The following is a 17,826-nucleotide window of genomic DNA, read 5'->3' on the forward strand; positions in this document are numbered from 1 at the left end:
CCCTGACTCCCGTTCCTTTTTCTGATGTGGCAGATGACCACAGATGGGCCAGATCTAATTCTGCATTCTATTTATCCAACAATTATTTTGTGCCTACACTGTCTGTCATCATCCTTTGTACCGTAGAAGACACGAGTGACAGCAAGAAGTGGTGACGGTTTCCATTCATTAGACGGGCACAGCTTGAAAAAAAAGAAAAGTGCACAGCTTGGTAAGAGAGACAAGGAAAACAAATAAATTACAATACAATGTGGCTAGTTCTATGGAACATTGTTTCATAAAAGTATTTTATGTTAAAATACTGATTCTCAAAACACTGGAGGGTAATGCTGTCTTATTTCTTACAACTTTGCCTTCCCCGACTCCACTCATGCCTTGTTCTGAGCCAGCTGGAGTTGCCTTTTTAAAGCATAAATTAGCTAATGGTGGAGTTGGGGTTCTGACCACGTCCTTCTGACCCCAAGTTCAGTGCCCTTCTAGAACTTACAGACCTCTTGATATTCCTGTGCACCTCCAGGGCTGGCTTCTTTCAAGTTTTATCAGGCTTGATTTTTATCATCTCGCTCCTTTCTTACAATACCATTTAGGAGTGTGTTCAGCCGCAAAATACAGAAAACCTGTTAATAATGGCAAAGAAATAGGGGTTCATTTGTCCCATGCAACACAGATGAAAGCCACCACATGGCTGCCTACCATGTGCCAGATTATTCTAGTCCCTGTGGACATAGCCGCTAACGTGGCTCACATTCTAAAGCAGGGATCAGTACATTTCATAAACGGCCAAATAATATTATATGAAGGCTTTGCAGGCCAGAGGTTCTCTACTACAGTCACCCAAGGCTGCCCTTGTAGTGCAGGAGCAGCTCTGGACAGTATGTAAATGAAGAGATGTGGCTTTGTTTCAATAAAACTTTATTTATAATACAGGAAGCCATAGTCAGCCAGCACCTGCTCTGAAGAGTGATAACTCTGTGCAAGGCATCCTGTTAGTTCGACCTACAGTATTTCATTCATTCCAGAAAAGCCCATCATACACACTTTTTCTGATGAGGAAGCTAAGGCTTAGCAAGTTGAAGTCATTTTCATGAAGGCGCACGGTGAGGAAATGCGATGGCCGTGATTCAGGTACAGGTTTGCATAAACACAAGCTCATGCTCTCCATCACCCTTCTGTTCTGACCATGTTTCCATGTTTTATTCTCTGTATAAAACCCCAACCTGAGAGTTAATTTCATAAGATTAAAGAAAATAACGGATCTGTGATGTTAGAGGAGGCGGGAGGGGTGCCTGGGGGTGGGGTACAAGGAGGGCTCCTGGGGCCCTTGGCCAAGTTCTGTTTCTTGATCTGGGTGCTGGTTCTGTGTGTATAATCAGCGGGGAAAAATACAGTGGCCTCTATGCTTACCCCGTGTGTACCATGTGTGTATAAAATATCAATGAAAGTTTATCCCCAGGAGCGCCTGGGTAGCTCAGTCAGTTAAGCATCTGCCTTTGGCTTAGGTCATGATCTCAGGGTCCTGGGATCGAGTCCCGCATCGCATCGGGCTCCTTGCTCCATGGGGAGCCTGCTTCTCCCTCTGCCACACCCCCTGCGTGTACTCACGTGCTCTCTCAAATAAAATTTTTTTTCTTAAAAAAAAAAAAAGTGTATCCCCAAATTCAATGAAATAAAATCACAGAGGAGTGGAAATAATGACCAGAAGGTGCCTGGAGGCTGGCTGACAGAATCAGTTTTGGAAGAGCCGAGGACAAGTCTTGATTTTGGCAAACCGAGGAAGAGCCACTCACCTGTGAAAACGGGAAATTCTGGCTGGCTTTTCACCTCTGCTCTTAGTAAAGGTGCTCGAAAAATACAAGATTTCTGTCCACTGGTTTCTGCTCCCCCCCATTCTGTTGATTTTGAGCGGGGTGGAATGTTACTGCAGCCTGGGAAAGGGCTCTGCGATCAGACTCCCAGCCCCAAAGTCAGCGCAACGGGGTGACAGGAGTGGGGCGCTGGCCCTCCTGAGCCTCGCTTTACTCGTGGGTGGAATGGGCTCGGTAGTGCCCAGCTAGTGGGGATTTTGAAAGGATCAGATGCGATAACATCAGCCAGCATGTAACCCTATGTGTGGGACCTACTCAGGTGTTGAAGAAGTATTTGTCATGGAAACTCTTCCCATGATCATTTTTTAAATGGATGAAAACGGAGGACATAAGAGTTAACCATCTTAATGGTCTCAAGGTGTACTGGGCAGCAGCATTAACTATATTCACCTCGTGCCACAGGTCTCAGGAATGTTCTTCTCCTCTTTATTTTTTATTTTACTTTTTTAAAGATTTTATCTGTTCGTTAGACAGAGAGCACAAGCAGGGGAATGGCAGGGAGAGGGAGAAGCAGACTCTCCGCTGAGCAGGGCGCTCCATGCAGGACTCGATCCCAGGACCCCGGGATCATGACCTGAGCCGAAGGCAGATGCTTCACCAACTGAACCACCCTGGCGCCCCTGTTTCCATCTTTAAAAAATTGAAATTGCATGCCCTTCTACAACTCCCCATTTCCCCTTTCCAAGCCCTGGGCAACCACCATTCTAATTCTGTTTCTAGGAGTTGGGCTACTCCAGATACCTCTCAGCGTCCTTCAAACCCCTTTGTCTTTCTGTGACTTATTTCCTGAGCCTCCTGTCCTCAGGATGCATCTGCAATGTAGCATATGACAGGATATCCATTCCTTTTAAGGCTCAGCTGAGGCGTGTTGAATGCACGCACCATGTTTTCGCACGTGCGTGTCTATGGGTGGACCTGGAGGTTGTGTATTTCACAACCATCAGTGTCCGTGAAGACTGCTGCAGTGAACACGTGTGTGTCCTCAGCCTAGTGTTTCGATGCTCCTGCTGTGATTTTCACCTTTACCGGCTTCATCTGGGAGGCTGCTTACTTACTTGCCAAACCAAGAGGAAGTGTGATCGGTCCCACCAGATCTAAATGGGGGCTGTGGCAGCCGGCTTTGCCCATGTGCCTGCCTGTGCATGTTAATGTGGGAAGCTAGGGTCCCCAACCAAGTTCTTGGCACATGGAGTTGTGGACCTCCATGCCTGAGTGGTTGGTCCAGGTAGCTGGGGTCCCAGCCCAGCCTTCCGTGCCTCGGCTCACTTTCCATCACGTGAAGCACGCACGTCAGAGCGGGCTGCCCCAGTCGGGTTTGCAAAAGCCTAAGGGGAGAAGGCATGCATTCCACAGTCTAAGACAGGAGATAAGCTAGTGATAATTGGTAATCAGTTATGCTCTACCCTTCATTAGACTTGTCCTCTGGCTGGCCAGTTAATAGAGTTGATCGCTGTGTGTCCGTGCGAGTTTGGCCTGCCCTTGTCCTTGGGTCCAGGCAGCCGTGCCCATGAGATTGCCCCCACAGGAGCAGACTTGTGTTTTCATCAGCTGCTGTATTGATTGGTCTTTCCGTGGCAGGAATGTGAGTCAGATCCTGGGAGTCGAGACTCTACTTCATATTTGAGTTAATTGGTGGCCAGAGTCGGGGGGCTGGTAGAAGGCCAGGAAGTTGCCATTGGGGTGAACTCAGACCTGACTGTCCTTGATCTCCTGTGCGCCATGACTCTGCTCCACTCCTTAATGCATCTCATTTGTTCTGCATTCGAGAGGGGGGCGAACTGGGCCAGACAGTAAACACACAAGGCTCTGCAGACCTTGCTGTCTCTATGGCAACGCGCCAGCACTGCCCAGGGAGCCGATTCAGAGAGGTAACTTGCCCGGTACTTAACGATGAACTGCATAACCAGGTTTTTAACCAGGATTCACACACAGGCCTGCTTTCGGCTACACGTGGCTGCTTTTCCTCCCATTGGCCCTGAGGTCGACGAGAGCTGCGTGAACCTCAGGGACGGAGATAGGTGTGGACTGCTGATCTCAGAAGCCCGTGGAGGGTACTGGGAGGGGCCAGCATTGTGGCTTGTAAATCTCATTTTAAACATTTTCTTCATCCTGTCACAGCTGGGTTGAATATGAACCTCTTCGATTTTGGGCCTTATCTGGGAAATGAGTTTAATAAATGATGATTTTACGAGGTTGCCATGAGATACTTTAAAATGATGGGCCCAGCAGGATCCCTGCATGTAGTAGGCACCCCGATATCTGTCACATTTGGTGCTTGCATTTGAGCTCAGAAACCAACGAAGCTGGCCCACCAGTCTTGTGTTAAAGCTGTATCGCTTACCGATCTGATATGACAGTTACCATTTTTAATAAATACCAGTAAAGCTCCGGAAGAAGATTGCCCTCTTTTTGTTAATTTTCTATCTTTCTCTGTGCCAGGAGAAAAGTTTCACCCCTGGTAGTGTCTTAGTACAGGCTGCCCTAACAAGATATCGCAGTCTGGTGACTTGAACGGCAGACGGTGTTGGAGACTGGAGTCTGAGATCAGGGTGCCAGCCTGATCAGTTCTGGGTGAGGACTTGCCTTCTGGCTGGCAGGTGGAGATTCTCACTGTGTTCTCACATGGCAGAGAGAGACAAACGTCTTTCTCTTCTTCTAAGGCCACGGCCCTATTGGACCACGGCCCCACTTTTAGGACTTTAAAGGACCTATCGATACAGTCACATTGGGGGGTTAGGGCTTCAACACTACGGTTTGGGAGGGACATAGTTCAGTCAACAGCTGCAGACATGCTTTGTAGGGGCTTAAGGCCACAGAAAGCACAGCTACACCCCTCTTGGGGGTTTCCCAGCCCTACCGGGGTCGGCCAGGCCTCCTTATGTTATGCTTCATAGCAGCCTACTGACCTTGCTTCTTCCTGGAGGTCTGAGAACGTCATTAGCCATGAGCAGCTCTTTGCGGAACATGCCGATTGTAAGGGATGAAGAATGTTGCAGAACCACAGACAGAAGTTTGGGAATCCATCAGCAGTGATGTTGTGGAGTGCCTCTGTCACCATGCGGAGCAGCACTGTGGTTTGATGTGACAGTGGCTGTGTTAATGGGGCAGTTCTCAGAGGAGGCTTTTCTTGAGCATAGAGAGTCTGGGAAGAGGATGGATTGGTAGAAAAAGAGAGCAATGGGTCATCTTCCATTTCCTTTTTTTTCTTTTTAAAAAGATTTTATTTATTTATTTACTTATTTGACAGAGAGAAAGATCACAAGTAGGCAGAGAGGCAGGCAGAGAGATAGAGGGAGAAGCAGGCTTCCCGCTAAGCAGAGAGCCTGATGTGGGGCTCTATCCCAGGACCCGGACCATGACCTGAACCGAAGGCAGAGGCTTAACCCTCTGAGCCACCCAGGCGCCCCTCATCTTCCATTTCTTAAGCTGGGAAGATACATGGTTTTTTGTTTTTATTTTGTTTATATTTGGTTTCTAATTAATAGACTTCTTTAAAGATTTTATCCATTTATTTGACAGAGACAGAGAGAGAGAGAACCCAAGGAGGGGGAGCAGGAGGCAGAGGGAGAGGGAGAAGAAGACTTCCCCCTAAGCAGAGACCCGGATGTGAGGCTAGCTCCCAGGATCCCAGCATAGATTTGGATCTTGCCTTTTTGTCCAGTCTCATAATCCTGCTTTTTAATTGGAGGTGTTTAGAGCATTTACGTGTAGTGTGATTGTTGATAATGATTTAAATGGGTCATCTTGCTATTTTCTGTTTGTCTTCTCCATTCTTGGGTTTTTTTTTTCTTTTAAGATTTTATTTATTTGTCAGAGAGAGAGAGAGCATGAGCAGGGGAGAGAGGGAGAGGGAGAGGCAGGCTCCCCGCTAAATAGGGAGCCCAATGTGGGGCTCAATCCCAGCGATCATGATCTGAGCCGGAGGCAGATGCTTAACCAACTGAGTCATGCAGGTACCCCTTCCTCACATTCCTTATGCTTGAGGTTTTCTGAGCTTTTCAGATCTGTCAGGTTTATCGTTTCCATCAAATTTGTAAAATTTTCAGCCATTATTTCTTCTAATATTCTGTCTGGGGATTTTTTGCCTCTCCCTTGCCATCTTTTATCCTTTGTGACTTCAATTCTCCATGCATGTTAGGCTGCCCAAAGTTGATCTACAGTTCTCTGGTGCTCTATTAATTTCTTCTTGTTTTAAAAATTTCGTTTATTTATTTGACAGACAGAGATCACAGGTAGGCAAAGAGGCAGGCAGAGAGAAAGGGGAAGCAGGTTCCCTGCAGAGCAGAGAGCCCGATGTGGGCTTGATCCCAGGACCCTGAAATCATGACCTGAGCTAAAGGCAGAATCTTAACCTACAGAGTCACCCAGGCGCCCCATTAATTTCTTGATACTACTTCTCTGTTTCATTTTGAATTGTTTCTGTTGCTTCATCTTCAAGTTCATTAGTATTTTTTCTGCAGTGTCTAATCTGATTTCAGTTTCATCCTATATCTTTTGTTGTTTTTTGAATCTCACACAGTGCTGTTTTTGTCTTTAGAGGTTTCATCTAAGTCTTTTATTTCTTCTGTATGTCAACATCAAACATAAGGAATGCAGTTGTAATTAACTGTCTTTATGTCCCTCACTAATTCTAACACCTGTGATCCATGTCAGATTTGATTTTTTTTTTTTTTTTTTTTGGTGTGATTATGGGCCCTATTTTTCTGCTTCCTTATATGTCTGGTGATTTTCTTTATTGGATGTCAGATATTGTGAATTTTACCTTGTTGAATCCTGGATATTTTATATTCCTATAAACTTTTATTGAGTGTCCTGGGATGCAATTAAGTTATTTGGAAACCATTTAGTCCTTTCAGATCTGGATTTTAAGACATGTTAGATGGGACTGGTTTGGTGTATAGTCTCAGGTTAATTATTCCTTACTGCTAAGGGACAGCCGTTCTGTACCTCACCCAGTACCCCAGAAATCATGAGGTTGTCTGGTCCGGCTGGTGAGAAATAGTAGTAGTCCTGACACTATGTGAGCTCTAGGTCTGATACCTTGAGTCAATTCATTGGTTCTTTGTCCCCAGTCTTGGGTACTTTTATTACAAGGTGACATTGATCAGTATTCAGTTGATGACTCTCAAAGGGAACCTTCTGTACTCTCTCAAATGCTCTTTCTGGAGGGAGATTTCTCAGCCCCATCTTTTTAATTCATGGATTTGCCAGATACTTCCTCCCTGTACCATGGTCCAGAACTTGCTCAATGCAGAAAGCTGGGGCAAGTGTAGTGATTGTGATTCTATTTACTTGTCTCTCAGGGATCACTGTTTCTAACTGTCTGGTGTCCTGAGCTTTTGGATTTGTTGTGCTAAGTATATTTTTCTTTTGGTTTTGTTTTGTTTTGTTTTTCATATAGGAAGATAAATCCAGTCCCTTTTAATCTATTTTGAGCAGAATAAAAAAACATCTAACGGGTTTAAAAAGAAAGCCACACTTACCATCAATATGAATAAGTTACATTTAAGCAAATTGTTATAAAAATTCAAAGTCTAATTATTTCTTGTAGGAGTCAGCTTGTGGAAAGACTATTTTGTTGCCATGAATTCTAGACACTGGATAATTTGCTGTAACATTTTATCTCATTCCTATATGTATTACAGTCGATGAAATTTTTTAATCACATGCAGTTTTGATTTTTAAACCTGAAGAGGTGAGCTAAGCTTTTGTTGAGTCTGTTAGCTTTTAGACGAGCAGCATATTATTTGCAGAAAAAGCACAAGGTTGGGGTCAAATGAACTTGATATTGCATCCTGGCTGTGTATGACCTTGGGCAGCTTAAAGAAGCTTTCTGAACTCGGCTTCCTTCCTGTGTAAAATGACCGCATCGTCAGGAACATTAAATGAGAATGTATAAGCAGTTGTCTAGTGCCTGGACTGCAGGACATGCTCAAGAAATGGTCTCTTCCCAGTATTCTGATACCAAGTAACTGCGTTTCTTTCAATAAGAACCTTTCCAAAATACCTCAGATATTTTAGCTGCCTACAAAATCTACCTAAAATGTCACCCACCAAAATAAAATGTCGAAGGGAAAGAAGAGTAACCACTTTGGGAACAGTGGTTGAATTTGCCTTTCCTTACATACCTAAGCATTGAAGTGTTTCTTCTAACACTACCATTAACCGAAGATCAGAGGAAAGTATGGAGCCTGACTGAAATGTAGGCAGACACAAGAAGACGGGGCTAGAAAGTTCGGGGAGTTGTGTCTCCCTGAAATTTGTTTGTTGAAGCTCTAATACCCAGTACCTCAGAACAAGACTGTACTTGAGGATAGGGCCTCTAAGGAGGCGGTGGCTCTCATCCAGGTGACAGTTGTCACCTTACAAAGAGGGAAGTTGGATGTACCCAAAAGACACCAGGGGCATACGTCCACAGAGACATGGCCACGGGAGCACAGGGCCAGAAGGCAGCCATTTGCGAGTCATGGAGACCTTGAGAGAAGCCAAGCCCATGACACGTGAGCCTCCAGAGCTGTGAGGAAATTTTTAAAGTGTGTTGTCCAAGTCCCCTAGTCTGTGGTGGTTTGGCCCAGCAGCCCCAGAAACCTCTTGTTAGCCCGGAAGTTCCCTGATTCAGTGAGTTGTACTGACGAGACTGACATTTTGAGAAATCCATTCATGTTGACCAAATCCCCTTACAGTCCGGTAACATGGCCGTGTAGGGGCACTCTGGAGACCAGCAGCATGGTTTTGGAAAGAAGAGGGATGTGTGGCTTGGTCTAAGGGGTGGATAGTGGGATTAGACATAGATCATTACAGCTGTGACCTTCCAGGGAGCCGGTTGGCAGGGAAAGAAAGATGATGGTGCTTTTGTCACCTTTTTAATTTGGCCAGAGCTGCTTCCGTTCTGCTTAGGTTGAGTGGAGAAGTGATCTGTCTATGATGACCTCGTCCAGTTCAGGTGCTTTCCAGTGGCCCTCCCTATATATCAAAACTTCCGTGCTTGACTTCTGACAAGCAGCAACCCTATTTGTCTTCTTGCTCCGTATAGCTCATCCATTTAGGGTAATTTAAGTCCTCTCTGTGCAAGACCTTTTCTGAGCCCTGCAGCTAACACTGTAACTGGTAAACAGAGAGGTTCTCGGAGACCCTGAGTTCTCCCCCCAACCCCCCAGGTGAGCCATGACGAGATCGATGGCCCCCAGCGTGACTGCCACAGAGCCCTACCCTATAGCGTCATGCCCGCCGGTCTGATGTTCCCAGACCTGCTGGTTCTAAAACCACATGCTCCGTTGGCTCAAACTGGTGCTTGTGTTTGATGCTTGCCACAGAAATGCCAAAAACAGACGAGAGCTGTTTTAAAACAATTCATAAAATTGGCATTGATGTTGCCAGAGCACAGTCGTTTTGTCCCAAGTGGTTTGCGGAAGTTGAGACAGATTCTGCAACAGAACTGGCGATGGGGAAGGTTCTCAGAGGGGGTTCCCTGAGGCAGCTGTGGTGGCCAGGCGAGCGCAGGCCTGCAGGCCCGTGGGTGTGCACGCCGTAGCCGGGGCTGGGGGTGTCTCCACTGTGGTTCGCCAGTTAACGTGCTGTCCCATGCAACACGACACTTCACTTACTCTCTCCCCACCTCCGTCCTGGCAGCCCTCTGATTTTACAGGGGAAGCAGAAGGCAGCAAGAAGGAACTTTCCTATCTTTCCGACCCAGAAATGGAAACTCGCATTCTCTTTTTTACTTCTCATTTATTTGACCTTTCAGTAGTTCTTGGTATAATTCCTTCTGGAAACGCTGTCTTCCCATGGCTTCTGTGACGTAACTTTTCCTTTTTTCCCTTCTGTACTCGTTGCTTCCACCTGCCTGATCCATGGTGGAGGCGCCATCTTGGGTCATGGCATTTCATCCTCTGGACTCGGTGAGACTGTCTTCCCCTCCTCGGAGTCAGGGTGGAGGCAACTTCTAATGTGAGATGTCCTGTCCAGGCTTCACCTCTGAGCTCCAGACATGTGCGCCCCACCATTGCCATACTGTCTCTTGCTCATGAAATCCAAGGACCTCATAAAATCAAAGTCTAGAATCTCCATCCTGGCCCTCTTCTGGTACTCTGGTACTTCTGGTACTCCTGTCTTTGTGAATGGCGCCAACGTCTATCCAGAGGCCCTCGGCAAAAATCCTAGCATAGATTTGGTCATTATCTCCTCCCTGAGCCACCATATCCAGTCCGTCAGTAAATCCCTTTTGATTTTACCTCTTAAATTTTTCTTCAGTCCACCCACTTTCCCCCATCCCTGCTTCTGCACCCCTGGTCCAGAATAGTGTTCCCTCTCGCCCAGACGATTGCTGTGGGCCAGTCCACATCTCCTCCGGCCCTTCTGTCCTCACACTGCCAGCTTCATCTTTTTAAAGATAGCACATCTGATGCCGTCAGCCCTGTGCTTAAATCTAACTTCATATTGCTCTGAGGACAAGGATGAAGAATGGCAACATGGCGGCGGCGGGGGGGCGGGGGAGTGCAGTCTGACCCCTTCCTGATCCACCCGCCTTGCTCTGGGGCTGTGGCATTCCCTTCACATCTCCACAAGACGTCATCTTCGGGGACCCATTCCCTCAACAATGTTGTGTTCACATCAGGTCTCATGTTCCCCCCCCAACACCCATGCCTGGTCAGACCTCCATCCCAGCCCTTGGGAGTCCTCTACCCTCCCTTCAGTCAGTTTCTGTCACACAACTTCACTTTTGTCAGGAAGGGTTTGGTTCCTGTCTCTTCCTCACTAGACCATCAATTCCATAAAGCAGGAACCATGCTAAGTTTGTCTCGTCACTGGATTCCCAGAACCTCACATGGGGACGCGGTAATTTTTTGTTAAATGAATAAAAAAGTTAAGAACAGGGTTTTAAGTTCCAACTCTGGGTACTGATGGTCTCAATCTCCGTTTCTTATCCCATGGAAATACATTTGGCACCTTTTCCATCTGTTAGGAATCTTAAAAAATACATCTCGCAAACGATGATTGCGGTTTTAAATGTTTATGTTCTCACGTTTGAAGGTTGAGGTTTATAATTATCACAGTGGAGATAAACCTATGTCAAGTAATGCCATTATTTTTTTTTCAAGTTTATTTATGTAACTAATCTCTACATACAACCTGGGGCTTGATCTCACGATCCTGAGATCAAGAATCACATCTCCTCCAGCTGAGCTAGCCAAATCCCCCTAATATCATTTTTTCGTTGTTGTTAATGTTGTTTGTCCCCCTTACAGGAGAGTGGTAGGGGATAGAAAATACTGAAATGAGAATTTCATTAAGAAATATTACTGCTTGGGGGCACCTGGGTGGCTCAGTTGGTTAAGCAACTGCCTTCAGCTCAGGTCATGATCCCAAGGTCCTGGGATCGAGCCCCACGTTGGGCTCCCTGCTCAGTGGGGAGCCTGCTTCTTCCTCTGCTTCACTGCCTGCTTGTGCTCTTCCGCTCTCTGTCAAATAAATAAATTTAAAAAAAAAAAAAAAACTTTAAAGAAATATTACTGCTTGGAGAAGGTGAATGGGGAAAGAGTAACCTGGATAAGTAGAGATTTAACATTTTTAGTGTTTCCATTGTGAAAATTCTTAGTGCTCACTTAAGGTGATTTAGATAATGGAGAAAGGCAGGAAATCATCCATCTTCCAACCTCCCCAACACATTTTCCCACATACTTAAATATTCCACAAGAACATCATTTTTAATGCCTGAGTGGTAACGTGTCCTATTAGAGATTACTTATTTACTTGGTGTTATTGTAAAAATAACACCATCAGAAATGCTAATCATAGCATTTTTATTTCACCTAAATCTTTGCGTGCATCACTGTACAATTTCCCAAAGTTCCATGACTGGATGAAGAGTATGTGTAGGAGTGGGGGTTTTTAAGGCTTCAGATAATTATTACCTAATTAGTCTCCAGAAATATACCAAAATATACCAATTCATCCTCCACCAATAGCGTTAAGACACTGCAAGTTTCCCTGCCAACCTGGGGTATTATGGTACGAATACACAGATACCTACACTCCTATCCTGGTGCAAATTTAGTGGGTGGAATTGGTATTTGATTTTTCCGCCTTGCATTTGTAGTGTAGATTGCTCCTGAATTTGAACAATTTCCCTGTTAGCCATTGTTACTTTTTTTTTTTCCTTCTGTCAGTTACCTGTTAATTCTTTGGATCATTCAAGAGTGTTGTGTTTTTCATATTTACTTGTAAGAACCTGTTTACGTTAAGCACAGTAACCATGTCTTCAGTAGAACCCTTTCCACATGACCACCAGTTCAGAAGGAGTTCAGAGAAAAGCAGCGTGTGAAATCAGATAATATGGTTAAATGATGCTTTTTCCTTAAGGGCAGTTGGCTGCTCTCTCTTAATTTTGCCTCCTATCCTGCCTGTGTGTGAAAAGAATCTGGACTTTGAAGCTGGACAGGCCTGGTTTCAGGCCTTTTCCATCTGTTAGGAAAAAAATTCTGCCTGTCTGGACAAATGATGGTTCCTACAAGTCTCTGTTCCTCTTCTAGGCAACCTGAATCCTTCTGGCCTTGTTTTGAGAGGTTGGAAGCTTCTGGATAGTGCCTGGTGCAGATAGATATATTCCCTTCCTATTTCTTCCCTTCCCGTATGCCTCAAAGATGTGCTGTTCTGTAAATGCAAACAACACGTGGGTATTTGTTTCATTAAGGAACATGTGTTTTCACTCCCCCTGTAGCCAGACGTGCAGTGGGGCCTCGGGGTTTGCTGAGGAACTAGCTGTGGGAGAAGAGTACAAAAGAGAGGCAAAGAAGTCTTAGTTCACTCTTGGCATCTGGGAGAGGTTTTTAACTCCGAAGCTCAGGGATGATATCAGCAAATTTGGATCTATACTATGCAAGTGGTAGGTGATGGGAGATACACCATCCTGCAGAAAACAGGAACAGACGGCCTCAAATACTCAAAAATATGGTGATTTTAAACAGCTCCTAGTCACGTCCCAAAATACTGTGTTCTTCCATTGAGAATTTGTCTCAATCTGTTTTTTTTCTGTCCTAGGTATGGCTGGATCTCTTAAAACCTATTGTCAAGCAGATTAGAAGTAAGTATCACCCCTGTGTTTAACAGTGGTGTTAAGTGTGAAGCCAGACTATTTCCTTTTCTAGACGCTGGTGGCACAGATTCTTGGTGGTGGTGGTGGTTGGTTGTTTTTTTTTTTAACCCCGTGATTTCCTGTCCTCATCCACTAAACCAACTGCAATTAAAATGTCACTTCTGCTATTTTAATATTTAACAATTTGGTCATCAAAACCTTGCTTGGAAAATCCAATCTCGATTCATAGCTAACGCATATTGTTCATCCCAGGCTAATTGAGCTTGCCTTGGTCAAGGCCCGTATTTGTTACTGTCACTTTTGAAGGGGAAGGTGGAGCCCCGCATTCCAAAGACTGGGGTTAGGTTTTCTGTCCTGCCTCTCCAAAGCCTGGGAAATCAGAGTGCAAGTGTTGTGCGGAAAAAACGAGGTGCCTGAAAGTGTCTGGGGTCGGGGGGGAGGGGAGTGGAAGTGGACGGGGTGGTTTCTGAATGGCGAGCAGAACTGAAGGGAGTCTGGCTTGCATTTACATCGTGTGCTGGAGAAGATTAAGGAGGAGTAGGAAGGAAGGCAGGCTTTCTCTCTCCCTTCTTGTTGAGACTCAGACCAGGACAGCACCTCCACTCTCCGCCCCCCACTCTTGGTTTTGAGGTCAAGTTCAGAGTCTAAATGCTCCCTCCCTGCATCCCCGGCCTGGGCAGAAGTCCCAGGATAGAAACAGAATCGTATTCCATTAGTGGAACAGGAAGCACCAGGACACCTCGCTGCAATCATTTCAATGTCTGACTAAGAAACCCCACTGGGCCACTTCTAACAATTTATGTGGGTGTAATAACCAAGCGCGCAGCGTCTGTAGGGCCCTTATGCGTTTGAAATTGATGTTGATCTTCTGTCATTTAAATTAAGCAATTATTGATGCTGAAAATGAAACCTCCATTGTTTGTTTAATGTTTATGGGTTTATGGGGCGGCTAGCCAGAACCTGAGCATGGAAGGCGGGAGGTAGGGGGGAGCATGTTGCTGAGAAGCCCCCAGACCTAGTGGGTGGAGGTAGCGAAGAATCCAGAATGATGGCTTGTGTGCCTGCAGTAACTCCTGGGAAATGCTCGGTGTGGAACAGCGTCTTTTAGCATGTTGCCAAATGCAGACCGGAGATACCCTCTGTTGCCCTTGAGCGGGGCTTCTCCTCTGATCCCCGTGGGCTGTGACTAGTTGGGTGTGAGACAGAGCTGTCCTTCTGCATTGAGGGACAGCATCTTCCTCGTTTCAGGCTGTAGAAGGATCTGGTAGCCTCGTGGAATTCGCCGCGGACAGGAGACAGGCTGGCCTTCTGTCTTCCCCATTTGGCCACGTTACTTTATGATCCAGCCTCGACAGGCGAGGGTTTTTGTTCATTGTTAGCGCGGTCAGGGACAAGGGGGACCCAGTGTCCCTGGGCTTCAGTATTTCTTTTTTTTTTCTTTTTCTTTTTTTTTTTTAAGATTTTATTTATTTATTTGACAGACAGAGATCACAAGCAGGCAGAGAGAGAGAGAGAGGGAAGCAGGCTCCTGCTGAGCAGAGAGCCCGATGCGGGACTCGATCCCAGGACCCTGAGATCATGACCTGAGCCGAAGGCAGCGGCTTAACCCACTGAGGCACCCAGGCGCCCAAGGGCTTCAGTATTTCTGTGCCTCGTTTTTCTCCTAATTTTGTGCCTCTTGTCCACATCTTCATCTTGCGTCGCTTTTGGGGTTTTTTTCCCTCAACTTAAATGGGTGATCACAGATGATGATACAACATTATTTTTTGTGACAGCGAAAGGTAGAGCAAAGAGACGTTTCCTGCTTTTGCACAACTGCTGTTAAAATTTGGATTTCATTATATTTCCTTATATTTCATAGACCGTAAACTCGTGGCTGTCATTCCAAAGGGCAGAGCCTGTAAGACTGCTTTGGTCTGTAAGCTCATATAAGCTTATATATATCTGATAGATATGAAATTTGATACATATATCAGAACAAGCTCTGATTCAGGTTATAAATTATTGTAATTAACTTGATGTATTGTTTTGATTCTGAAGAGTTTCCCATCTCTTTGATCCCCTCCCTGTCCACGCATCCCGGTCTGCTTCCTGATTTTGCCTGAACTCACCCGCAGGACGGTTGAGAGGGCTGAGGGCTAAGGACTGGGCCGCGCCTTGTTTGTCTTCTCTCCAGAGCTCAGGGGAGCACCTGGCCCGTAGGTGCTCCTGCGTATTTGATGAGCCCATCAGCAGCTCTGCCTGGTGGAGAGCTTAAAATCCTAAATCCTAAAATCAACTGACATTTTCATTTTTCCCTCAGGTTACCCGAAGCCCTCCATTTGGACTAAAAGAGCCAATTAGATAAATTTTTGAAGGCAAATGCCTGTTTTTTTCGATCTGAGTACAGTTTAAGTCTTCAGAGGAAAAGGTTAATACCTGAACCAAACAGGCTGGTCACAGCATTGTTTTAGAACAGGCAGCTGTGTCTCTGCGACGTGGGAGTGGGAATTAGTACCTCAGCTGCCGCTTCAGTGACCCGGATGTCAGCAGATGTGCTCTTGGCAGCTTGGAATGAGGCTCATTATTTGGTGTCTGATATACCCTCTGAAGTCTTTTTCCTTAATTGCACTTGAAACAAATCAATAAATGCTTTCCTGCTTTTTCTCCCCGCATTTTAGGGCCAAAGCATGTTGTTGTCAAGTTTGTGGTGAAATTCTTTCCACCTGACCACACACAACTCCAAGAAGAACTCACAAGGTTAGTGGTTTGGAAACTGGGTCTTTATTGCCATGGGGTGCCGAGGAGAAGAGAAGGTCCGTGTTCTCCGCCGTCTGATGACACATGTCCACAGCGCTTCCCTGACCGGCGTCTGTGCTGTCCTTCACCGTGTAACCCTTTGCTCCCAGCTCTGCCTACAAACATGGCAAGAGAGAAAGCACCACGTTTTCCTCAAAACCTGGTTTCTTGAAAGCTAAGCCATGAAGGGAACCGGGCTTGTGACCTCTCCCGGTCCGAGTTTCTTTCTTCTATGTGTCATGTCACAGGACGGTTTGGCGAAGTCAGACTCTGGGAAACCAAGATGTTAGCTCAGTGTCTTTTAGTTGCTGCCATGGGTGCGTGGGCATGAGCCAATGCTCAGTTTCTTTGAAAGTTGGCCAAGTGGGAGAAGCGTGAGTATGGAGTCAGGCCTGCCCTTGGTCCCTGTGTGACTGGCCAGCTTCCATGCTCCCTCTGTCCCTCTGCTCATTGCCCTGTTCAGTGCAACTCTGCTGGCACCTGGCCAGGGTTGTCTTGAGGAGAAGCAGGATTATGCACGAGGTGGCTGGAGCCCGTAGGGAGGCCATGCATGATCACATCATCACCGTCATTGTTTAACTTGCAGAAGACACAGGGTATATGCTAGGGGAGAGCAGAGCCTGGTGGGAACGCCTGAAGACAAAGTGTCACCCTTTCAAGAGTGCCCGGATGAGTGACCTACTAGTCTGGCCAGCCACATTCTTCCCACACATGGCTTTCAAGCTGTTGCTGATTAGGCTAAGCCTGTCCCTTCCTTGTCCTCCTCTTTGTATGGAGCACAATGTCTTGGGTGGTTGACCGTCATTTAGCAAAGGAATGAAGGCATTCCGTCAATGGTGCTTAGGAAATGGACGCTGTATGCGTTGTCCTAGGCTCTGGGAATATGGTGGTGAAAAGGCAAGCCTGACTCTTATAGGAGCGGACAAAATGATTAAATGAACGAGAACAAATATCAGATAATGGTAAGATCTCTGTAGGTAACTGAGGAAGGATGATAGGATGGACAGTTATGACCAGGCGGCAGCTTCAGAAGGATCAGTCTGAGGAAGTGATACATGTCTGAGCACGTGATGAGAATCCTTCAGTCCTTCTTGGAGGAAGAGCCTTCCAGGTGGAAGGAACGGTTGGCGGTGGTCAAGGCACCAACAAGCTCCAGATGTTCAAATAACAGTGGACCCTTGAACGGGACTTTGAGCTGCACACGTCCGCTTACATGCAGATGGCACACGCGTGCGTGAGTGCGTGAGAGTGTGATAAATACAACACGGGACTACACGCACTTTCTCTTCACACATGGATTTTCTTCACATTTCTTGTCTCTAGCCTACTTTTTTTTTCTTAATAAGAATACAATGTATAATACATATAACTTCCAAAATATGTGTTAGCTATGTTTCTGACTGGTAAGTCTTCCAGTCAACAGTAGTTGAGTTTTGGGTAAGTCAAAAGTTAAATGCAGATTTGAGGCTGCGCCTGGGGTTGGCGCCCCTAATCACCCTCCAGGGCTAGCTGTACCCTAGAGAAGGCTGGCATGGCAGGAAAAGACAGGGCGACGTGCAGTGAGGCAGGACAGAGGCTGGATGGATGGTAGGGTTGAAAGTCTAGCTGCCGTGCGGGTGTCGCAAGATGGTGACAGCTGGGAATTCCATGAGGAAGCCATTGCTCTCCATTGGTGGTCCCAGAGGAGGTGGCAGGAGTGGAGACGGAGAAGCGTGGCTGCATTTGGGCTCTGTGCTGGAGATGGGGTCCTTCCATCCTGGTGAGGGGCCGGTGGCAGCAGAGACTGAGGGAGGGGAGAAAACTTAGACTTTTGTCTTATGCTTAGACTTTGACTTAAGAAAGGAGCAGAGGGAAGCAGGGGGATTGCAGAGGGGTGGAAAGTCAGGGATTGGGTTCTGCCGGCTTTTGTTTGAGAGGCCCACCAGACGCCGTGCTGCCGTGTCAGGTGCAGGACCATGGACTTCCAGGAACAGGTGAAGGCCGTGGCTCTTCCCATGCCTCTGCATTTTCTGAGTGAGTTGCTACTAAGTTGCAACCTCCACTGATAATCCTCAGATGGATGAAGCCATTAATTGGCCAGGAATTACGGGA

At 46.3% G+C, this 17,826-nt stretch overlaps 1 protein-coding gene across 3 annotated transcripts in view; it reads left to right on the forward strand.

Moving 5' to 3' along the window:
• The window catches only part of FARP1 (FERM, ARH/RhoGEF and pleckstrin domain protein 1), a 276,295-nt gene that overhangs the window by 183,935 nt on the left and 74,534 nt on the right, over window positions 1-17,826 (forward strand). For all 3 annotated transcript variants that reach the window (XM_044249990.1, XM_044249989.1, XM_044249991.1), the window contains 2 exons: window positions 12,903-12,945; window positions 15,618-15,696. In XM_044249990.1, the coding sequence (XP_044105925.1) occupies window positions 12,903-12,945; window positions 15,618-15,696 (122 nt within the window). The remainder of the gene's footprint in view (window positions 1-12,902; window positions 12,946-15,617; window positions 15,697-17,826) is intronic.

This window comes from Neovison vison, chromosome 5, assembly GCF_020171115.1.
Source record: "Neovison vison isolate M4711 chromosome 5, ASM_NN_V1, whole genome shotgun sequence".
NCBI lineage: Eukaryota > Metazoa > Chordata > Mammalia > Carnivora > Mustelidae > Neogale > Neogale vison.